The following is a 16,977-nucleotide window of genomic DNA, read 5'->3' on the forward strand; positions in this document are numbered from 1 at the left end:
AATTATTTCATGTTAGTATTTCATGCAAACACACAACTTATTCTTATATATTGATTTATCCTGAAAATTGCAAAATTTTAGCATTATTTCTAGCATCTTGGATGATTTGATCTTCCTAAAGAGAGGATTTACTTTTGCTTCTGACTGATAGCCAAGGCATTAGTAGTCTCAAATCATCCTAGTACATTAGGAATTCGTGTGATTCAAAGCTGGGCTACAGTCCCTGAAAGAAGGATCAACTTCCGGTTCGACTTTATCCTTAGGGGACAGTACTTATAAGTTCCACTCAAAAGCCTGAGAATCAAGCTTAGTCAGAAAAACTTCCCGTTGGTAGGCTGAATTACAATTTTTATTCTCTACAATTTTTTTCAGGCCCATCTGCTATACTCTGTTGAACATGCCTACACTTTTTTGGTGTGTAGGAGGCTCTTAGATCTTTCATGCACTAAGCCGCAGTGCACATTTTGTAAAGCTACCCTCAGACCCATTTATCTAGAAATATATCTCAACCACTGCTATTTTAAACACTCACTAGGCTGAAAAGGCAACTGTAGTCTCTCCAGGCTATTCCACCCTGGGAAATGAGGCACAACTTCTTGATGGTTTCTATGATCTTACTACACCTCTGGGACTTGGCCTGAAGTGGGGCAGAGGGCAGAAACATTACACTGGCATTCAGGCTCTCTTTATTCTCTTTTTCTCCCACAAACCCCTTACATAGCTTAGAAAGTGTTTTCACTCTTCATTCAGCATGGAGAAAAATAAGCTTTCATATCAACAAGTATTCTTCTATACTCTATTTTAAAATAAAATCATATATGCTCATATTTCTTGAAGAAGAAAACCACCTTTCTTAAAAAGCTATCTTCTGGAATTAAAAATGTTTATAATTGTTGTTTTTCTTTTAATCATTTACATTTTATTTAGAAACTCGACAGACTTCTTTCAGCTGAGTTATAACCCATTTCCCCTGATATAATGTCACTGATTTAATGAAGGGAAGGCCTAGGAGTTAAGAAAAAAATATAAGAAAAAATTCCAGATTTTATTTAAATAAGTGGAAAAACATACACAGTAAGAAAAAGTATTTGGTTTTTAATAGAAATTATGTAGATCATTTAAGACAGAGTACCATGGTTTTTATATATTTCTTTGGATAATATCAATGATTTCCTGGTAAACTTGATGATATACATCTAATCCAAACAAAAAGTCTATATGATTGTAGTAAGAAATAGTTTTATGGTAAATATGGTTTGCGATTTCAGAAAGTAAAATTCCAGTATCTTCAGGATCAGCCATCAAGTCCTTTTCACCATTCCAAGTCGCGGTTGACACATTCATGTTTGTCACATTGTACAATGGAGCAGTTGTCTAAATACAAATGAATAAAAATAAGAGCTTTCACAGGGAATGGTACCTGGAAAGTGTTTTTTTTTTTTTTTTACTAATTCTTTAAATAATAAATTAAAATACTGTTTTTAAAATAAGCTGAACCCGAAATAATTATTACTATAGAAGCAATGTTTATAAAATATAGTTACTATAATTTTTACTCAGAAATAAATCAAATATAGATAGTTTGTTCTATTTTAGAATGTTCAAACATTCCACAGAGGTAATTTCAGTTTTATTTGTAAAGTATGAAAGTATTTTAATCAAAAATTTCTGTGGCTGTATAACTGTCAATATGTTTATCAATAAATTATAAATATTGGCAGTCAAAGTCAATTCTGATTTTATTAAATTTGATCTTTATATTTTACTTCATAGTTTACATGGGCAGCCACATCAGGCATGGAGTTTAGCTAAGGCTGAAAAATATGGTGGAAAAGCATAAACTGTGAAGTAGATAGACTTGGGTTCTAATAATTCAAGACTTTTATTATTATATTCTTACTATTCTTATCAACTTCTCATTAACTTCTACTTTTTTCCTAGTTATTATGTGTTTATTTATCTTCTCAAATAAAATAGTTTAAGGGTCAAATAGTTATATTTCTTATTTAACCAAGCACAGAACTATGCATATTATAAGCATGATATTTTTCCTTTTGAGGGGTGATTAGTGCCTGTCAACTTTTCTAGGCTGTCAACTTTTCTAGGCTGTTATTGATATTTGTTAAAATACATAAAAAATAAAATATATAGGAAACATGGAAAAGCCATTTTGGTTGGATGTGACAATATGGATCCAAAGTAACATGATTTTCATCTATTGGTCCTTCTTCCTGTGTTATTGTACTCTTTGGCTTTACAGATGAGCCTTTATCTATAGCAAGACCTTCTGAACTGATGAGGGAGATAGTTTTTAGTTTATACATAATTATGTACCTGATTATAATGAATCACGTTCAGAACAGGACTGCCCCAGTCAAAAGCTTTCATGTAACTAGAATTGAAAAGCTGAAAGAAAAATTAAAAAGTAAGATTATACTCCTTTTATTCATTACAGTGGCAGTTGATACAAGTTAAGTATGCATTGTACATATGGCCCCTTGTACTGGGTATGTTGGTATTTGTGTAGGTGGACTTCCTTGCTCCTCCCTTCCTTTGCATAGAGTTAGAATTGGAAGAGGGAGTTGAGGGGCAGGAAAATCTATAGAATCTAATTCTATCTTCTTCACATAAGTGAACATCTCCCCAAGGCCTTTTACCTTATTAAAGGGGGCCTGTATGTTTGGGGTAATACCAGGCTTCCCCAGAAAGCCTCAGCTTTATCTACAGAGGTCACAAGAGAATGTCTATAACTAAGTGTGCTGGGATTAATATAACACTTCCCTAAATACCTTTGCTTCACCAACAGGGCTCAAGAGCATGCTCTATCTCTTGCTTCACTCTTTAAAACTCACAATCTCACTACCACTATCTGTTTTGAGCCTATTAAATCTAATCTTATTATGTCCATTTTTTTCCCGATTATGTTTTCATTACAAGAAAGTTCAGACTCTCAGGTTACCCATTTTCTCTGGTACTCTAAACCTTGCAAGTCTCCATGCATTCCCATATTTTATTTTCTCCCAACTCTATCTAACTCCTAAAACTCTCTCTGCCAATGTGGAATCCCATCATCAGCCTATATCTTAAAAAAAATTTTTTTTTAAGTTTCATTTACAGTTGACATTCAACATTATACTAGTTTCAGGTGTACAGCACATTGGTTAGACATTTATATAACTTATGAAGTGATTCCCTGATAAGTCTTACACCCACCTAATATCATATATAGTTATTACTATGTTATTGACTACATTCCCTAAGCTGCACTTTACATTCCTATTTGTAATTCTTGATCCCTTCACCTTTTTCATTCAGCCCTGCAACACCCCTCCCATGCAGCAGCCATCAGTTTATTCTTTGTATCTATGACTTTGTTTCTGTCTTATTTATTTCGTTTTTTAGATTACACATATAAATGAAATCATATGGTATTTGTCTTTTCTATCTGACTTTTTTCACTTATCATAATACCCTCTAGGTCCAACCATGTTGTCACAAGTGGTAAGATTTCATTATTTCTTATAACTGAATAATATTCCATTGCATGCATACACACACACACACACACACACACACTCCCCACATCTTCTTTATCCATTCTTCTTTCGAATGGAGCATTTAATCCATTTACATTTAAAGTAATTATTGATATGTATATAGTTATTGTCATTTTATTAATTATTTTCTGATTGTTTTTATAGTTCTCTGTTCCTTATTCTCTTGTTCTCTTATATGTTGATGGCTTTTGGTAGTGTTGTGTTTGGATTCCTTTTTTCTTTATTTCTTGTACCTCTCTTGTAGATTTTTAGTTTGTGGTTACCATGTGCTTCATATAAACCAGGCTATGTTTATAACAGTCTATTTTAATTTGATGGTCACTTAAGTTTGAACATTCTAAAATCATTACTTTTAACTCACCCATGTTTATGTTTTTGTCATTATTTTTTACTTTGTGTGTGTGTATCCCTTAATTTACTGTTGTACTTACACAGGATCGCCCTACTTATGACTTTTAACCTTTGCACTAGCTTTAGTATTGGTCAATCCACAGCTTTTATTATGTGTTTGCCAGTAAGGATTTTTTTCTTTGCAGGTTCTTTGAGGGTTCTTTTTTATGTTTCTATCTCTTTTTTCAGGTTTCCTATCTCTTTGTGGAAGTTCTCTCTGAGATCATCTGTTCTTCCCCTAAGTTCATTAAGCATCCTTATAAACAGTATTTTGAACTCTGCATATAGTAGATTATCTTCATTTTGCTTAGTTCGTTTTCTGGAGTTTTGTTCTGTTCTTTCATTTGGGACATATTTTTTGGTTTCCTCATTTTGGCTGCTCCTCTATGTATTAGGTAGATCTGCTATGCCTCGCAGTCATGGCAGAGTGGCCTTCCGTAGAAGGTGTCCTGTGGGGCCCAGTGGCATAGTCTTCTTGGTCGCCTGAGCTGGGTATTCCAAGGGTATCCCTTGTGTGCTCTCCTGTTGTAGCTGAGCCTTGATTGCTGTTGGCACATCAGTGGGTAGGACTTATTTTCAGGCTGAGTGACTGTGAGGATTGGCTATGACTTTAGTGGAAAAGCTTTTGTGTCGGGGCTGACTTCATGGAATGGGATTGACTTTAGCGGGGCTCTGTTGCATGCGGAGTCCACTCTTTGAATGTGTTGTTTACGGTGCTAATTGATTGATGCTCTGGTGTGGTCTGAAGCTGGCCACCAGGTGTATTGGTTCTGGAGCCTCTTGGGAAGTACTCCGGTGCAGGCTAAGTTCAGCTGCTGCCTGTGTCCAGCCTAGGACTACCTGGTAGAAGCTAAAAAGTATTGGTCAATCCACGGCTTTTATTATGGTTGGTAGATCTATGGTTGGTAGCTGCCTGTGCTGGGCTTAGAGGAACCTGGAAGTGGTTATGCTGTGAACCAAGACTGGCTACCACTAGTGCTGGGCTTGGGGCCATTTAGCAAGAGGTACAGACACACTGAGGCCAGCTGCTGTTTTTGAGGGCTTTGTGGACCTTTAAGAGATTTTAGGAAAGTCTACAGTGTGGGCCCAGGCTGGATATTTGTGTGGAATTAGCCTCTAGATCATCAGCCTGTAATTCTCTGATTGGCTTCTTTGCCTTCTTGCTCTACTGAAGATTTGATTTTCTCTGAGAACACTTCTTCCCTTGCAGCTCTTTCCTTTTACCAAAATTGGCTAAGGTCATTTATGACTTGACATTTGAAAAACTTTCGTCAATTCTGAGAAGTTTTTCATATTATATATGAGCAGCACTTGACATCGTTCATTCCCTCATCCTTTAGAAATCTGCTTCACTTAGCTTCTAGAATACGATAATTTCTTGATCTTCATTTTTTACTCATTGTTCCTTTTTAGTTTCCTTGGTATATTCAGTCTCTGCTACCTGACTTCTTAATATTTTCATGTCTTAGTACTCCATTCTTGCTCCTCTTTTCTTCTCCACCTATACTAATTCTATTTGTGTTCTCATCTAGTCTCTTGGCTTTAAATATCCTCCATATTCAAAATGTTTATCTTCTTTTATAAGTCTCTTCTAAATTCTAGACTCCTATACAAAACTACTTATTCAAAATCATTACTTGGATGTCTAAAACTTAATATCTCCAAAAGAGAACACATTATCTTGCCACCAAACCCACTCCGACATCAAACCTCCCTATCTCCTTGAATGGTAATTTCATCTTTTTATTGCTTAAGTCAAAAACTTTGGAGTCTTCCAAGACTCTCCTCTCTTACCTCTCATAGAACCTATCATTAAATTCTGTTGGCTCCATGTTCACAATATACATATGTATATTCAGAATCTAACCACTTTCTTCACCTCAACTGATAGTATGTCAGTGCAAGGCATCATTAATTCATTTAGATTACTGTAATAATCTCCTAAATTTCTCACTGCTTCTACATTTGCCCCACCACAATCTACTCAAACAGCGGCCAAAGTATTCCTTTAAAAATGTAAATCATATCACATCACCTTCCTACTCAAAAACCTGCAGTGGCTACCTACTTTGTACAGAATGCCAAAGTCCTTACAATGGCATACAAATTCCTTTCTGAGTCCCTTTTACTTTGCTGCCCCTGCCCCTGCCCCTGCCCCCACCCCTCTTCCTACTACTCTCTCCCTTAATTGCTCATGTTAGCCACACCAGCCTCTTAGCTGTGCCTCTTAGAAATACTCCTAAGGGCTTTGCATTGACTATTTTCTCTATCTGAAATGCTCTTCCCCCAGATATTCACATTGCTAACTTTCTCATCCCCTTTCGATCTTTTCTAAAATGTCACCATCTCATTGAGGCTTGGCTTAATGTCTCTATTCAGAAACACAACCCACTACCCAGCATGCCTCAACTCTTTTTCATCTCTTTCCCCTCATTTTTCCATAGTTTTTATCCCCTTCTAACATTTCAATAATTTACTTATTTGCTATGTGTATTGTTTACAATTTGTATATCTAGTAATAGAATGTAAGCTTAAGACAGCAAGAATATTTATTTTGTTTACTGATATATATCATGAGCATAGAAGAATACAGGGAACATAATAGGTGCTCAATAAATAGTTTTAATGGTTGAATAAATGTAAAGGTTGCTTCCATTTTTCTGATCTAGTTATCACCAGGAATAAATTAAATCTAAAGTTGTTATAATATAGATTTTAAATAATTCATTTTGAAACAACTACCAAGTATATGTAAACATTTTTTAAATGAAAAAGCCCTTAACCAATATCTTAATGATAATTTAAATTTATCTAGTGCTTATTAAATTTAAAGAACAGTTATAATCATCTTATTTAATTCTCATATTTTTATTAGGTCAGAGAATTATTATTAATTTTATTTTTATAAAATTAAGGAAACTGAATTCATAACGATTAAATAAGTTTGCTCAATGTTACACTGCCAATAAAGTTCAGAGAAAGGATTCAATGTCTGTATTTTAATCTCAATAATAATATTCTTTCTGTGATATTATCCTGGCTCTCAACATTTAGATGATATTCACGCCGAATTTTTTTCTTAATCGATATTAATTCCACAAATATTCTTAAGTATCTACTAGTTGCCAAGAACTCTTTGACTTGCAAATACAAAAATGAACAAAACTTGCTTATGGCCTTCATGGAGTTCACAATTTAACAGAGAAGAAAGTGTAGTCTAGTGAAAGACTAGGCATTAAGAGACCTGTGTTCTAGTCTTAGTTCTTTTTTTAAAGGAATAGCTTTGAATCTTTGGGCAAGTCAAATGATGGGAATGACTTAGGTGGTCCGTAGTTTACTGTTCTGAATTAACATTTTCTCATTTGTAAAACAGAAAATAATTATACTGCACTGATCATTGCTTAGGTTTAGTGGATCCAATAGATTATGATATTAACACATAAACTATAAAGAATTATACAAATATGTAATAATTTAATTTTATCCTTCTAAATATCATTTTATATCAGTGGCATAAATCAAGAGTAGCATAAAAAAATTATATTGAAATGCATTTTAAAAGTTATACCTGACTCCAGTGGAGCATATTTTGAAAAGATGTTCCTGCTGGGTTTTGTGACATATAAACATCCATACGACTCTGAGGGGTTAAAAAAATTATTTTTATATTTAGTCCAATCAGAGAAGGTATAATCTTTGATATTTATTGAACTAAATAATTTCAAAAACTTAAAGTTAATTTTTAATAAATAATGTTAATAAAATAAATTTATATTTTAATTAAATACACAATATACTTATTAAATGCACAATTTTTACATTAATGTAGAAGCTATTATTGGATTTCTAAGCTATGTGGTCCATTATCACGTACTGAAAACAATGAAAAGTGACAGGAGACACAAAACACACCTTTTGAAAGCACTAAAGAATTGAAAACATAGAAATTACCAGGACAAATGAAAAAAAATAGCACAGAACCAAGGAAATAGCAAAGGACTGAAGTGACTTTTTCCTTAAGGTAATCCTAGAGAATCTGAAGTTTCATTTTGAGAATGTACCTAGTTGAGGAAAACAAAAATCAGCACAGGGCTTCCCAAGGCAGCTGAGAGATTCAAAAAGATACCCTCTCCATGATAAACTGGGAGCCCAAAGTTCTATACAACTCAAAGTGAAGCTGATTCAGAAATACAGCAGCCCTCATGTCAATCTGTATTCTAGGTTTATATTGCCTACATAGTCCCTGGGAACATCAATCATTTGAGCAAGAAAATTACTGTGTTTATTATATGCATATCTCTGTGCTTGGTTAAATAAGAAATATAACTATTTATTTGATCCTAAAACTATTTATTTTATTTGGGAAGATAAACTCATAAAATAATTAGGAAAAAGTAGAAGTTAATGAGAAGTTGATAAGAATAGTAAGAATATAATAATAAAAGTCTTGAATTATTAGAACCCAAGTCTATCTACTTCACAGTTTATGCTTTTCCACCATATTTTCAGCCTTAGCTAAACTCCATGTCTGATGTGGCTGCCTATGTAAACTATGAAGTAAAATATAAAGATCAAATTTAATAAAATCAGAATTGACTTTGACTGCCAATATTTATAATTTATTGATAAACATACTGACAGTTATACAGCCACAGAAATTTTTGATTAAAATACTTTCGTACTTTACAAATAAAACTGAAATTACCTCTATAGAATGTTTGAACATTCTAAAATAGAACAAACGATCTAGATTTGATTTATTTCTGAGTAAAAATTATAGTAACTATACTTTTATAAACATTGCTTCTATAGTAATAATTATTTCGGGTTCAGCTTATTTTAAAAACAGTATTTTAATTTATTATCTAAAGAATTAGTAAAAAAACACTTTCCAGGTATCATTCCCCGTGAAAACTCTTATTTTTAGACAAGCAAAAGCTGACTGAATTAGCCATAAATAGACCTTCAGTAAGGGAAATTCTCAGGATGAACTTCAGGGAGAAGGAATGAAAAAGAAGCGGCAAATATCTGGGTTTAAATGAATATTATCTATATAAATAATATGTGGTGATGTTTAAAAGTAAGATAGATTTAAAATACACAATAAGAATTTCATATAAGTCACAAAGAGGATAAATGGAGCTAAAGTGTTCTAAGATCCTCGAAATGTCTACAAAAAGCATAAAAATATTAATTAATGTTAGATATTAAAAAGTATGCATATTTTATTTCTAGGGAAATCACTGAAAATAGTAACAATGTCTAACTTAAAAATGTAGAAAGAAAGAATGATAAAAATTTTCAATTCAAAAGACAGCAAGAAAATATGGAAAGAGAAACACAGAAAAGAACATATTTTTAAAATACACAAAATATAAGAGAATATATTTAAATCCTAATATGTGAGTAGTTAAATTAAATACAAATGCATTAACTGTAAAAATTAAATTGTGGGAGTGAGGAAAAAAGCCAACTTTATGTGATTTATAAGAGACATGTATAAAACATAAGTGTGAGGTGGGAAAAATACTCATTAAGTATTATGAAATCTATATGCAGCTTTATTGATATCAGAAATGGACTTTAAAGCATAAAGTAGCATAATACATTTTAAAAATATTATCAAAAGACTAATTTACTAAAAAGAATCTTATGCACCTGCTAACCTCAAAATATAACTATTTAACTGAACATCGGTTTAATAGAACCTCAAAAGGAAATAGACGAATGCAAAATCATTTTCAGAAGGTAATGCTCTCTCTTCTCTCATGATAATTTTTATCTATTATTATCAGACTTTTTTTGTATTGTAATTGTTTGTAAAAATCTTTTCACTAGATTGTCTAAGGAGACTTATCATTACTTTGGTCCTCTAAAGATAAGGACTTTATATTTTCTCCTTTATGTTACTGTCTGACATTGAGTGTTTAGATTATTCTGCTTTACAACTGAAGGCAAACAATATAAATCACATGGAGAAAATTCAAGTGAAGCCTGCCCATGTTGCTCTGATGTCTTCTATGGGGCACCAAAAGAGAAAATAACCACCTTTTCTTAGGCCAGGACTTCTGATTTCTGAAGTTTCCTTAAGCAGTGATGTTGGAGTTGACCAGATGTGACAATGTGACTATACAACTAAATGAGTTATTACAGACAGAATAGTGATGTTAATCAAAAGAAGCAGGACAAATAACAGATAAATAGGTAGGGCCATCAAATACTTTCAATCATGTAGATTTATATAATTCTTTTACTCATGTCCTATTCATTCCTTTCACACTTTTACCTCTTTGTCTGTAGCAAATCCTTACATGGCAAAGCTAATTCAAAAATGTGATTAGCTTCTGATTGCAATATACATGAGGGACTTTTTCATTACAATATAATTACTATATGGTAGGAATCTTATTGCCAGGACAACGGGAATTGGGTAAACACAGTGCTATCAAAATATGTACTCTCTATAATTTTAATCTTTTTATATGTGCTAAGACTTGTTTTATGTCTCAGCATATGCCCTATTTTGATGAGTGTTCCATATGAACTTAAAAAGAGTATATATTCTACTATTGTTGAATGAGTATTCCATAAATGCCAGTTAGGTCAGGTTGATTATTATTTAAGCCTTTGAATACTTGCTGATTCTCTACTTGTTCTATTATTTAATGACAGGTAAGTACAAAATATATAAATTCTATATTTTTCTATTTCTTTCAATTTTGTTAATTTAATTGTCTTTTTAATAAGCTGACGTCTTTATCATTATGCAATGTTCCTCTATATTCTTGGTAATATTCTGTGTTCTGAAATCTGCTTTCTCTCATACTAATATAGCCATTCCAGCTTCCTTATAAGTAGTGTTTGCAATGTTATGTCTTTTCCCATGTTTCTTTTCCCTTGTTTCCTTATATTTTAAGTGAGGAACTTGTAGACAGCATATATTTGGGGCCTGATTTTTCATCCAACCTGAAAATGTCATCTATTACTTAAAGGCAATAGATAATTACATTTGTATTAATTATCTGTATGGTTGGGGTTAAATCTGCCTTTTTGCTATTTATTGTTATGTGTCTCTTGTTTTAAGATTTCATTATCAGTAGTTTTCAACAGTTTGATTTTTGTCTTTATCTATGTGTATGTGCACATGTATATGCATATGCACACATGCTTATCTTTCTTGGGGTTCAGTGAACATCTTGGATTTGTAGATTTTAGTTTTCATCACATATAAAAAATTTTGGCCATTATTGCTTCAAATGATTTTCTGCTTTTTCCAAAATCTCATAGAGTTCGAATCATATGCTCATAGTTTTTTGGCCTGATTCTACTCACTGCCTTTTTTTTTTTTTATAAACTGTGAGCTTTTCTTTCTGTTATTTATACTGACTATAAGAAATAAATTCCAAGTCATGCTCTATCTTCTCCATAAATCTTTAGAGGATCAAGAAGACCGAATCAAACTGAACTATACTGTGAATCACTCTTACTGTTCCAATACACACTGTGTGTGAAATTTTTCCATCTAAAACATTCCTAATCCCAAATAATTTAGGACACAACAATATTACAACCTATGATATTGTCAACTTTTGTCCCAGAAGGGAGACCCACAAATTTAAAGGCAAAGAAACCAGAGTATAAGCTTTCCTTATAGTTCACACACACACACACACACACACACACACACACACACAAAGAGTTCTCAAAGACACCACAGTATAATTACAGAAAATATAGCAACGCCAATTATACTACCCAAAATATAGAATGGATGAATATGGCAAGCAAAAAGAAAAATTATATTTGTAATTCTTCCAGTCATTTTATGTTATATAATACTAGATGGACAGAATTATATGTGAAAGAGAATATATTAAAATAGTCTTTTTAAAAGCTTCTATGGCAGAATTTACACTGCTCACACCTTTATGGGAAAAAGAAAACTGAGTTCATTTCTTCTATTCTGAAGTATTTCTTTCAAATTTATGTAATTGTCTGTATAGCTCTCTGGAACTGGGGTAAGACCTTCTTGAGGTTGGACAAAATCAATAAGTCTTTGTGGTATGAAAAAATGTTTTGGAAATTAAGAGAACACTTCTCTTTCTTTGAATGAATAAATTGGTTCTTATTAAGAAGTCTTGAAAGGTCAAGGTACAAGAACCAATAACAAGTCCAAATGCCACAATTGCTTCTGCCAAATCTGGATTTTTAATGTGTTGAAAAAGTTTTAGAATGAATACTTTTATCTTTTAGAGAATCTATATAGTAGTTTGAGGATCAAGAATTTTGATGAAGTACATAAGATAATTGACAGGCACTAATTCTAATTACAAAAGGATCAACAAGGAAGGGAAACAGTGTTAGGAACCAGGACATAAGAGGAGGAGTCATGGGAAACAAATGAATAGAAGACAATCTAAATTCAAGAAACCTCAGGAAACTAACACCCAATAGCAAAGGCTAATAAAGATACTCATCACAGCAGCTGCTCTCTATTCTTAACAGAAAGCAAGACAAATAATCCCATCACACAAATCAAATTAGTTTCACAATGTTGGTATGGCCACAAAATCAGAAAGGCAAAGAATTTTACTGCTAATATATAGATAAATGATAGATAGGTATAGCTATATCATAAAATGACACACAAAAAATAAAATAAGCACTATTATGATTTGCTTTCTAAAAAGTGACAAAATACTTTTTAATAGAACTTGTCCTCACCATATTTAAGTTCTTCGGGTCATATCCATATAGCATAAACAAGAAATCACGGCAAGTCTTACGAAAAATTTTTAGTGGACACAGCTTTGAACCAATAAGTCTTTTAAATGCAGTATTAGGTAAGAAGGCTTTGCTGCCAGAAAAAAACTGTAAAATAAATTTATGTTATTCATATTTGGAAGACCAAAACAATTCATTAAGAAATAATTTACAACCAAATGCCATATCTCACAGTAGTTTAAACATTCAAATTGAGGACAAAACTTGGAAGCAGAATTTAGAGATGATTTGATTGCTGGATTTTCTTTCACAGTGAGATGTTCAAAGTTACCATAAGTTATATCCTATACTTTGGTAGGAAAAAAGGCAAGAATCTAGTGTAAATAAAACAAAAAAATTCAATTCATACATTTGGCTGTGCAAGCATAGTCAAGACATTTTATTTTGAAAATATAGAATCATTGTTATTTTGGGTTATCAATTATATAAAGGAAAGAAAGAACATACCTTGATCACTGACTTCCACTTGTATGCCATTTTAATTAAAGGGCTTCTTAAGTATTTAATGGAAAAAACTGGTGCTAAGGCAAAAAATACTTTGATTCTTTCAGCTATCTTTGGTATTGTGGAAAATGTTATAAAAGCTGAAAAAAATATAAATTAACTATTAAGAAATTTCAAGCATGTGAGAAATGACACCATGTTGAATAAGGTTCTGAATAATTAATTTACTCATTCATTTTTTTAAAATCACTTACCAAACATTTATTGATAATCCAGGATGAGACATGCATATTGATCACAACATAATGCTTATTAGGATTAAAAACTAGTGTATAGACCATAAATGATGATAAGTTAGCAATGAGTCAGTCAGTCTTGTAACACCATAGTTTAAAAATCAGAAGCAATACTGAATATTTGTATAATTGGCAATGGTGAAAATGAGGTAAGTAAATTTTTTAGATAGATTAATCTTACACTTTAGGTGAGAGAGTCAATAAATGTCAAATTGCTTTAATATATTTTAAAATGTCCTTGCCTTCTTGTACAGAGGATACTAAACATTAGTTTACATTTTATTGATAAAGTCATCAATACGACAAAAAGTAGTTTTTCCCTTTTTGATATCAAGCTATGTACTTGTGCACATCTCTATTTTTATTGTTTTTTACCCCCCGAGTTCTAAGAAGTCAAATAAAAGAATTATATACCATATTATGAGTCAATAAACTCTGGAACCCATTTTTTTCTTATTTAAAAAAGTTCCTGGGATTCTTGGTTCCAGATAATTGGATGGCTGATGAAAATTTGGACCCACATGGTTAATAAATGTCACCCACACGGTTAATAAATGTCAGAGAAAAGACACCCACATAGTTAATAAATGTCAGAGAAAAGATCTATGAAAAACAGGATTAGGTTGTTATTCAATACACTTTTTGTAGTAGGAAGTAGATTATCCCTAAAAGAAAGGGATATTCTTCATCTTAGAAGAGACTCATTTAATATTGGCTTCTATTATAAAATAGCCTTTTCTAATTCCAAAGTAGAAAGAGTATACATAAATAGGTTTATAATACCATGCAAGAGAATTATGTTAGGTCTTAGGAAATTTTTTCTGAAAGTTAAGTTATTATGCATTAGGTAGAAACATTAGTGTTGTAAAGACATGAAAGTTCTTTTCTAGTTGTCTTTAACTATATAAAGGCTTTTCTTGTCTTTGTGCATTTCTTAAGTTTAATTTGTCCTAAATGCAAAATCATAAATAACCTTTTCAATTCTCTCACTCATACGCCCTAAGTTATAGTTTTAAAAAGGAAAATAATTTTGAAATTTCTATTTATAGAACAAGTGATAGTTATAATCTCACTTGATCTTAAGATAGATATCCAACTTTTACCCAATTAGAAACACACAAAACCACAATCTTGTTTTTTAACATCAGTTCTTTGTGACAACAGAAGACTATGTGGAATTAAAGCAGGATGTAAGCTTCCAGGAAACTGCTATGCGACGCTTGTCTCACAATTCTTTTTCATTTTACTTATAGATTTATAAGCTTATCTACAGCCTTAATAAGTATATCTACAAATTTAAAAAATGTAATTAAGGAATATTAGCAACAATCTTTTTTGCCATACCAATAGTAGTACCCTGTGAATGGCCTACATAAAATATTTCCTCTTGTCCTGTTTGTTTCACAATGAAATCAATGGAGGCTGGAAGGTCATATTTAGCCATCTCATCAAAACTACAAAAAAAAAAGAAAAAGAAAAAGGAAAATGCACTTTCTACTGATGTTACATTCGCATTTGAAGATGATAAATAAAAGCAATTTTCAACTCTTTTTGGGTATTATCAAGAATTTGCATGGTATACTGTATCTAGTGAATAGAGGCTTCTAGTGAATAGAGAACACAAAGTCAAGAGAATAAACTAGTTACGAGGCAGTCTAATAAAGACGATGTTTGTATGTACTAAATACAGTAAGGTAGGCTAAATATATAGGTTACAGAGTAAAAGAGTAGTTAGTCAATAAAGGTTACTGCTGAAAAATGAGGAACAAGCTCAAAATCAAATGAGCACTCTTTAATTTTCAAGCTAAAATTTACATAAATTTTGATGGTCTACTGAAAGCCAAGTTTAGAGAAGAGGCTTATATATTTTACTTTCTTTTATTCAAAAAGAAGAAAAATGTTCAATACATTTATAAAATAAAATGAAACATTACTTAATTTTATTTATACCTGAAAGCCCAAAATTCTTTGGAATTTGTTTTTAGGTACATGTGTTTCCTGGACCATGTAGTCCCTCTGCTGTTCCCCATCCATACATCATAACCAGCGTCTGCCAGAATGAAGCCCAGGCTGTTGTTAGGAAGATTGGAAATCCAGCTGCTGGCAGATGTAAGCAAACCATGTTGCAAGTATACGACAAGCCTCTGAGCTAGAAAAAAATGCAGAAAATTTTTTGTTTTAAATTTTGTAGTATCTACATGAATATCTCATCTGAAATTCAATCTTTTGATATATAATAATTTGAAGATTTAAAAAAATTATATAAATAGGGTAAGTTAATATTTAACCCTATGGTATATCAGATCTATTTAACATAGTTCACTAATAATTTCTTTCAAATGACCAAGTAGGCAATTAAGTCATGTTCCACTTAAATAAATAAACTTTAATGATACAGAATATTCAACTATCTAATAATAATTTGGGCACTTATATGTATTTTAAATAATATTACATAAAATATATTTATATGATTTTCCTACTTTTCATTTCATAAAACAATTTTATAATCATATAATCAATATAGGTGTCATCATTGAATCACTGTTCACTAGTAACTTGGTTTTAAGCCCCAAGTTGTCATTTACCCATAATCCACATCATTATCATCTACTAAAGTAATGCTGTTGGTTCCCTGCATAGATCCCACTAAGCTGTGTTAACTGCTAACTGTACACAGCTATACAGCTGTTCCTTCTCAGGAGAAGCACTTTTGGCATTATTGGCTAAATGGGCACTCCCACATTGGGGGAGGAAGAAGACAATCTACACTTTGACCAACTGATACGAAGGTACAAAATACTGACTCCTTTGCTTCAAAGTTGGACCGACTCTGTTGTACTCCATGTTCTATATATCCCCAAGAGACCAGGCTAAAGTTAAACTCCTCATCATACCACACATCTACTTAATTCCTTCTTTTCTCTTTTGCTTTCCCTATTACCTTTTTCCTGAGATTTCATCAATAAATAATGTGCACTCAACTCCCTTCCACAGGCTCCACTTCTAGGGAATTTGATCTAACAGTTACTACCAAAAGTGATTAAGGAAACAAACACTTATGGATGGAATTATGGACTTGGATGACTTGCTGGTTGGCTGGCATTGAGTCTAGGTGGATTATTGAAAAAAACTTACATATTGCAGCACTCCATTGGCTAAAATATTCATATTTCCTATGACAATATAGGAAAGGGATGACTGGCTTATACAGTATGTCTTACAGTTAAGAGGTACAGAGGAAATATCATTATGAGGTCTGAGAAATTGGGTAGTTGTTGCTGAGTGTCAACAATGTTTCACAGAGAGAAAATTATAGGTTCAGGGCAATTGATCAACAATTTGAAGCAAAGTGTGAAAGTCATAAGACCTCCTTGGCAGCATCTAAACACCCTCATCTTCTATAGCCAGAGGGCAAATTGATGTGAAAATCATGGTCCAGACCTAATTGTAACAGTAGTAGAACTTCAGGAAGCTTCAATTCTTAGCACTGAGAAGAATCCGTG

At 32.3% G+C, this 16,977-nt stretch overlaps 1 protein-coding gene across 5 annotated transcripts in view; it reads right to left on the minus strand.

Annotated features, from left to right (window-relative positions):
* Positions 1-1,075: 1,075 nt before the first annotated feature.
* The window catches only part of LOC102879981 (lipase member J), a 28,675-nt gene continuing 12,773 nt past the window's right edge, over positions 1,076-16,977 (minus strand). For 2 of the 5 annotated variants that reach the window (XM_015599832.2, XM_006926029.3), the window contains 7 exons: positions 15,422-15,620; positions 14,816-14,925; positions 13,179-13,315; positions 12,672-12,818; positions 7,516-7,587; positions 2,335-2,406; positions 1,076-1,374 (listed from right to left, as the gene is read on the minus strand). In XM_015599832.2, the coding sequence (XP_015455318.1) occupies positions 1,141-1,374; positions 2,335-2,406; positions 7,516-7,587; positions 12,672-12,818; positions 13,179-13,315; positions 14,816-14,925; positions 15,422-15,620 (971 nt within the window). In that variant the 3' untranslated portion in view covers positions 1,076-1,140. The remainder of the gene's footprint in view (positions 1,375-2,334; positions 2,407-7,515; positions 7,588-12,671; positions 12,819-13,178; positions 13,316-14,815; positions 14,926-15,421; positions 15,621-16,977) is intronic. The other 3 variants (XM_015599835.2, XM_015599834.2, XM_015599836.2) reach the window with 3 other exon arrangements.

This window comes from Pteropus alecto, unplaced genomic scaffold (genome assembly GCF_000325575.1).
Source record: "Pteropus alecto unplaced genomic scaffold, ASM32557v1 scaffold88, whole genome shotgun sequence".
NCBI classification, from domain to species: Eukaryota; Metazoa; Chordata; class Mammalia; order Chiroptera; family Pteropodidae; genus Pteropus; species Pteropus alecto.